Source organism: Cariama cristata, unplaced genomic scaffold (assembly GCF_000690535.1).
Source record: "Cariama cristata isolate BGI_N322 unplaced genomic scaffold, ASM69053v1 scaffold3655, whole genome shotgun sequence".
NCBI classification, from domain to species: domain Eukaryota; kingdom Metazoa; phylum Chordata; class Aves; order Cariamiformes; family Cariamidae; genus Cariama; species Cariama cristata.
This window is the reverse complement of record NW_009617947.1, coordinates 103796-111536: the sequence shown is the minus strand read 5'-3', so window position 1 is coordinate 111536 and position 7741 is coordinate 103796. Positions and strand designations below refer to the sequence as shown.

Sequence of the window (7741 nt, the reverse complement as noted above, 5' to 3'; positions counted from 1 at the left end):
CCGGCTGTCCAGCGAGGTATCGCTCTCGGGGGCCTGGGGAGCAGGAGTGTGAAAACATAGGTCTCAGGAAAGAGATGGGCAGGGGGCAAGAGATTTTGCTCTTTTTTTGAATACTTTGGGGTGTGAAAATAAACCACAATTACAGAAAAAGGCAAAAAACCCTCCAGCTCCTCTCTCACTCTCCTCTGCCGGGGAGGGCAGCTAGAAACCACCTGAGCGATGCTACAAAGCACCAGCCATGCAGTTTGCCCAGGGGATTCCCTTCTGGGGGAGGAGGAAAGGTTTCAATATTTTGCGCTCTGATTTCATTCTGCTCCAGGATGAATCTTCCCCTCCCATGTGAAAGGCTCCACCAAAGGGAAGGGGTGCTGGGTCTGTGAGCTCTGCAGCCCCTGCCACTGGGCTGTCCCTGACCACTGGTGGTCCAGGAGGTAGTGGAGCTGAGGTTCTCTGTGGGTCCTCGCTCTCGGCTTCCCTGTGAACTTGCCACACAGGCTGCGGACACATCTAAACCACCAGCTGGCCAGAAATCAGGGGACTTCGGTACATAGACCTCAGGCTCTGTACACAGACCTCCTCTCATTAAAAAAAATCAGGTCTCCTGAACCACAGCTACTCAATACAGTCTGCATCACATAATCAGAAGTTTACCAATTTCTCCTTTAAAACAGTTCAGTACTTTCGCCCCAGCGGTATCCCAGCCCCAGAGCTCTTTCTCTTCATGTCAAAACTTAGACCAGAAGTTTCAACTCCGCAACAACTCAGCGGTCTCAGCTCGAGGCTAAATTTATCCTTGGTGAATTTATACACATTTGTATTGTGCCAACAGTCTCTGTCACACAGAACTGGATAACATATGATTTTATTTTTATTTTTTACTTTGTCTGGAATAGAATGTCCCTGTACTCCTCAAACAGGAATTGTTCATGGAGTATCTTCCAAGAACAATAACAGGGATCTCTATTGGACTTTCATCTCTGCCTCCTCTGCTCTTCAGAGACACTTGATCTTCCCTCAGCACTTTTATTCTTCTCTTTCATTAGTGAGAAATAGCCTTTTCAGAAAGAGATAGCACCTTTCTGGGATGTAAGAGCTAGGTGGGCAGGGGTAAACAGCGAGCTCAGGGACGCGGTGTGTGGATGTGCATGAAGAGCTGTGGAGGAGGGAGGTGGGGAGAAGCCTGTTCCAACCAAGAAGGTGCAGGATCTGGAGTCTCGGCTCTAAGAGCAGCCAAGGAGGCTGCCGTCCTCCTGGCTCACACGCCGGCTGCTGTGCATGCAGGTGTCTGCAGGGCACTCAGTGCAGGGCACCCAGGGGTGAGCTAAACGGTGATGCGATTGCATCTTCATATGGGGCTAGCTGCAGCTGTCAAACTATTTTTTGATCCAAAGCAGAAGAACATATGATTTCAGGGAGTGAGAGCTATACAACACCCCTCTGTTATACAACTCTCTCTCTTGCCCAACCCTCCTGCACTCTGCAGCCCACTGTTCTCCTCCAACAGGTTAGATCCAGGTCACCCAGCCCATGACCACAGCTGCTTCCCTCCTTCCTCCCCGTTCAGCCCCCTCTGTTTGGGTGTGATGTGAAGATCAAGCTTTCCTAGCAGAGGGAAGTGAGAGTCCTCACCTGATGAAGAAGTGAACAGTTCACACTCGGAGATCTCAGTGATGCCCATGAGCCTTGCAGAGAGATCTTGGGAAGGTTGCGTGGACATGAGACTTTTTCAGGCCCTGTCTGGGTGGCAGAGATGGCTGGGTGGAAAAATTCTGCTGGTACAGGTAACAGAGGGCAAGATGCACCTGGAGAGAAGGGGCTGGGAGGGACTGACAAAGCACCAAAAGAAATGGGGAGGAGAACAGAAATAGAAAAAAAAAAAAAGTTGAAGAGTCCTCTGATTTGATTTGGTGCGTTTGCTGCTGTTACACCAAGGGTCCTGCAAGTTCAGTGTACGGAGGATATCTAGTAACCCACATTCCTAGTCAAGAAGTCTCAGTCCAGTGCTCACACCATGAGTCCCACTTTCTACACAAGGACCAAAACCTGCACCAAACCCAAAAGATCTAACACAGCTCAGAGCCATAAAGCACCAGCCCAGTTTGCCTCTCCTGTTGCTGTTCTCACAGAGAAATGTTGAGCTGTAAGGCCTTGATTCAACCATCTATCACTGCCAGAGGAATTTCATCCAGATCCTGCAAGGCAAGGGATGAAGGGAGATAAATAAACTGGTGGTTTGGGAAACCTAGGGACCACAGGAAGCCAGAGCGTGCTCAAGAGTAGAACTGGAGCACTTCCACCAAGGGCAGACACGTAATACGTGTTCCCTGAACCTGTACCTGAGGAGCCTGGTCTCAGGGAGCAGCAATGTTTTACCATGCCAAGTGAGCACGGTTCATCCAGCTGCCATGTCAGGGGAGTTTGTCCCCACTCTTCTCTGACCATCCATGGGTGCACGACTGTGAATGGGAATCAGCTCTTTCATGATACTTCACATAGGCAAGTCTGAAGGAGGCTGTAAGATCTAGCAGCAAAAGAAGGAACTGGCAAACTGAGAGCTAATTCTTGGGTAGTGTAACGTCACATCACATTAACTCCATTCCTGGCTGCGGGGAGGCAGGAGAAAGGCAGATGAGCTGAACCAACCCACACTTTCAGCAGATCTGGAGAACGATGAGAGCCATGCTCACCTTTGGTACTTTCATGCTTTAGCCAAGACTGGACTGAGTTGAAAGGAGTTTTCTCCATTTCACACAGGTAACTGTCTGGGTTTGTAGAGCCATCCGCGCTGGATACTGGGAGCAGGCATTCCCCCATATCGCCTACCCCATTGGAGTCAGGGCTGTCCTGGCCATCCTGCTGGAAAAAATAAGTGAGGACAAAGCCTTGTGAAATTTAATGGCAGATGACAGAGCAGACTTGTCAAAGCCTGAAGAAAGGGCCGATTCTGAAGATACTTTCAAGCTAGGCAAGAGATGCCCAGGTTTCCAGCCCAAATCCCCTAAATTTAGGCTCATTCAGGGGAAGTTACTGTGACACTAGTGAAGAGAACTTTCAAAAACGTACATCCCTTTTTTCCTCCTCAAATCCTTCTCCACGATACATCTCTATGGAGAAGCTCTTGATCAGAATTTATATTCCTCAGCAGGGACACTTGGATGAATACAGAGCACTTCAAAGGAGCAGGGGCAGAAATACAACGCATGGTGCAACATGCCCGTGACCACCTGGGGCTAACCTTGATCTCCTTAGGACTCAGCTGAGAAGTGCTGCGATTGTCTGACTCATCTCCTAGAAGGATGGAAGAGGACTTGTCTGAGTTGAGGGATAACGCTTCCATTTCAGCCAGCTGGACCTGCAGGAAGGGAAAAGAGCTGTCACGGGTCATGCCTGGCATCCACATTTCAAGCAGTCACACTGTTTATGGTGGATAAGTGAGAGCCTGTAGACCCGAGATCAATTTTAGGTTATATTCCTTGGATACATCAGGTACTGCCTAACCCAGACCTGGGCTGGGCAGGAGAATCCACTTTTTAAGGAAGGTTGAACATATGATCTGCAAGCAGCCCACCGCCAGTCCATGCTCCTCTAGTGCCAGAATTGGAAGAAGGAGTCCTGAATCTGTCCCAGCGATAAGGCTGGCACAAGGCCCTGCAAGTAAAGCCAGGCGGGGAGAGGGCTCCCTCGGGCCGGTGACAAGGCAGTCTGCTCTGCTGAGGGATGAGGAGTGGACCCCTCTCTGAAGGCGCCACGGACAGCCCTTCTTAAATATGAAGGTGCTTTCATTCCAGGGATAGCCATGCCTCTTGCAGTCCATGCCAGTATCATGCTTTTCATATTCTCTTACCTTCATCACTGAAACCCTGTTTCCCTCCAGCTTCCCTGTGGCTCCCCTCTCCCCTCACCTCAAATCTACCCAAGACCTCAGCTAACACCATCTCCCATCCTGCTTTCCATCCCTAAACTCAGCCCTCCCGCCCACTCATACTTGTGCTCTCTTGCTTTCTGACCACTGCATCTTACTCATCCTTGAGCCTCAGCTCCACTCCAGTCCCATGCCTGACCTTGCTTCACCTTTTGGCCTGTTTCATACCACATGTGCTCCTCTCCCATCCTCCTTCCTCCAAGCTTTCAATTCCCCTTCTGCCTGACATCTCTTTCCCACAACGCCTGAAAAGCATCTCCTTTTTTCTAGTAGCCTAAGCAGCTGCTCTGTCCCTCCTGTGCTTGGCTTTCCGTCACTGGTGTCTAGAGGCCCACCAGTTCCCACCACCAGCACCTGACTCTTGAGAGCTATATTCTGGGTTGTCTCAGTCAGGACAGCTTGCATCCTGGCCTTTTATCTTGTCCTCCCCGGAGTTTGTGTTTGCAAGAAATGGGTACAGCTTTTGTGCTATAAGGGCAGGTGGAACATTTGGAGAGATGACTCCTTCGAGCTGGGAGTTTAGTGGCTTCTGCCAATGCCAGAGACTGGAAGAGGTCTCCATCCGAGGGATAATGCACTTTGAATAAACAGGATGGAACGCCAGAGCTGGATTTAAATAAAGGGCATAAATGACATCCTTATTTGGGATATTATTCTGACACAGGAACATGGTGCCGTTCAACCACGAAGAGAGCCCAAAACCAACAACTGCTGCTCAGAGTGCGGACGCACCAAAGAGCCCCCACTGAAGTTATATCAAGCACGCTACACAGCCACCAGTCAGCAACTACTTGTGTAGAGAAACGCAGTCCTCATTCAGTCCCACTTAACGTGCGTACTCATCCATTACTCGCCCAAGTGCTCGTTACACCACAACAGCCTTACAGCTCTGCTTGTAGACACGCGAGCGTGAAATGTGATCACATCTGCGACTACCTTCTCCATCCATAAAAAAGGGTTTCAACAAAAGCCAGAATAGTCTGTTCTTCACAGAACCGCTTGCTCACAAATTCTGGCCACCCTAGGATCTACGCAAAAAAACATAATCAACAAAGTCATGAACAGATAAACTGCATGTGAGGAAGCACGGTTCACCGCTGCTCACTGGCAAACTCCTGCCACTGCCTAAACACACCATCAGCCACCAATACACAGATGTCCAACTGCCAACCAGCCCAAGAGCAAAAGGATAGCGATGACAACGGAAGAGGTTAGCAGTATGAAAAAAAAAAAAAAGCGTTTTGTTCTTATAGCTTCCCTTACTGCAGAATATTAAAAAATCTTCTGACTAAAGATGAGGAACAAACAAAATTTTAAAATTGCAGTGGGGGGGAGAAGGGGCTGGTCGCTAGGAGTTCAATCCCTGAAAACTGCCAGGGACATCAACCTGAGACGCTGAACCATGCACACATATCCCTTAGAAAGTAGTTGCAGATATAACATATTTTTAAAAACAGAGCCATGATTACAAAAATCCTTAATTGTGCAAAGCATTGGTTTGAAAATGAGATGCCAGCAGCGTAACTGGGAAAGATGCTGAGCACATCTACCCAATGCAACCAAAAACTTAGCTCATATTAATAACTCTGAGCATATGTTTAAGCGTTGTGTCTCCACTGAGCTCAGCATCTTGACGGATTAAACTACAAACAAAATGGGAGTAAACATTTTTGGCTAATATGTGACTTTTGTCACAAAGGCAGAGTCAAGGGTGATTCGGCAGGCAGCAAGCATACTATTTTGTTTGAACATACATGTATTGACTAGGACTAGATAAAAACTGTTTTGCCTATATAAAGTGCTGTCGATCGCTTCTGAGATAGTACAGTTCTGCCTGTGTGTACAATGCACATTCGGGTGTGTTGATGTACCAGAGTACGCTCTAATTTAATGACTATGTGCATCGCTGGTGTCAGTGCTGGAACGAGCCCCGCTACGATGCCATGTAGTGAGTTCCTGTTGGAATTTCCTCAATGTTTTTTATACTATGAAATATGAAGACAAGGTCATGATCAACCATGACTTAAAATCCTGAGCTGTAGCTTTGATTCATATGATCAAAAATAAAATATCTACATTTTACTGCTAAAGTTATTCCTGCAGATATAGGTCATTTCTTTTCAATTCCACGTTTTAAATGTATTGAAATACCAGCTTTGAAAAATAATTTATGGCTCTATAACAGCCATTAGAAAACACAATCTAAGAATAATTCTTTGGTTGTGATTATTCTGTCAAACTCTTTGCTGCGGCTGTGGGTTGCACCTGAAGGTTTTGCTGTCTAGTTTCCTTGCTGGGAAGGTAAGAAAATCTGTTGACGTTGTCTTTATTCCTAGACAGGATGCTGAAGACTATCTGGAAGGTTTTCAAATGCAGCAAACTAGCTGCAAATGGCTTAATTTTGGGGTAATCATTCTGGAATGCCTTAGAAGACCTGATTTTCTGAGAAGGCTGAACACCAGCTGCTGAATATAAGGACTTATGTAAAGCAGTGGAAATTGCAGTTAATTGAAAACTAGTTATTTGGCTGCATCAACGTGAAGTGTTGCAATACTGATAAACTACAGCAATGTTTGCATTTTGATGCTTTCAAAGGGAAGCTATGGGGACAAGCAGATAGTTGAAAGGCTGAAAAAAATTAGAGCATCAGAACTGGCATCTGAAGCCAAACAGAATATTATTTTCTTCAAACACGGATAGCGTAATCTGCCAATGAGAGTTCTCTTCCCAAGTTTCCTGGTTTCTTTATAAACAATAGCAACATATCAAGTTATGGGGAAGGAGATGGCGAAGATTGCCACTGATATCCTGATTTACTGTCAGATGAGCCATGCTACTGTTACAAGTCGGACCACAATCACAGCACTTAAATGCAAGAAAACGATTTCAGAAACAAAATTAATTCTGCTACCCACCTAACTTCTCCAGACTACTACTTTGCTCCTACAGTTTCACAACCTGAAAAGACTAATTGCTTAGGAAGTAGTTTTCCAAAGCATCTACTAACTTTAGATGCAAAGTCTAAGCCATTTCGTGTCCTGCTCTTAGCAAGAACCCATCTGTCAGCTAACAGGTTCTACATCAGAAAAGAGACTCTCAAACTTTCTCCATGGGCCCATTTTTATTTAGTTTTTGTTCAAACTAATTAACTGGTTTTCACCACAAACCAATCCTTGCTCACAGACGGTGACTCTATTCAACAAGGCATTTAAGCATGCGCTTAATTCATCAACCTCAACAGGGAATAACTCAGCACATGCTTAAAATGAAGACAAAACACATGCTTAAATCTCCCACTGAATTGCCCCTGAGTGCTGCCATTGGGGTGAGATCCTTTGAGTCCTCCATACAACATGAGCTTGAACCTCTCCTTTTCTTGCAGAATTGAACACAACAAGAGCTGCCAGGACATCTTCATAGTCATTTCTCTACAGCTCATTCAGTCCCTCCTGACCTGTGTCCTGGCACATCTCACTTTTCCATTGCCTCAAACATCCCCCCGTGGCTAAGGAGGGCAGGCCTGTACTGGAGGTAGTATCAGCAATTCATGACAGATGACAAACACAGGTCAACAAGCTCTCTGTCTACACCATCTACAGCCAGAAGCATACATCGGATGACCTGCGGGCATGTGGGTGTGCAGGTCTTGGGGGGAGAGTCCCCTCACGCATCCTCGTACGCAGGTTACCTCTTGCTTGTCATGGTTACACTTCTCGCACATGGCCGGCGAGGAGTAATGATGGAAGACGGAGCCCGATAGGTTATCGATGATCATTAACTCCCCGTCGAAGGAGTCCTTAATAATTAAAGAGACACTCT

General features: G+C 46.8%; 1 protein-coding gene across 1 annotated transcript in view; it reads right to left on the bottom strand.

Annotated features, from left to right (window-relative positions):
- Positions 1–6: 6 nt before the first annotated feature.
- Positions 7–7741, bottom strand: part of LOC104162033 (voltage-dependent T-type calcium channel subunit alpha-1I-like) — a gene marked incomplete at its 3' end in the record, with an annotated part of 87489 nt that continues 79754 nt past the window's right edge. The window contains 5 exon segments of the mRNA XM_009700667.1: positions 7–33; positions 1630–1826; positions 2688–2853; positions 3236–3352; positions 7611–7739. Of these exon segments, the coding sequence (XP_009698969.1) occupies positions 7–33; positions 1630–1826; positions 2688–2853; positions 3236–3352; positions 7611–7739 (636 nt within the window).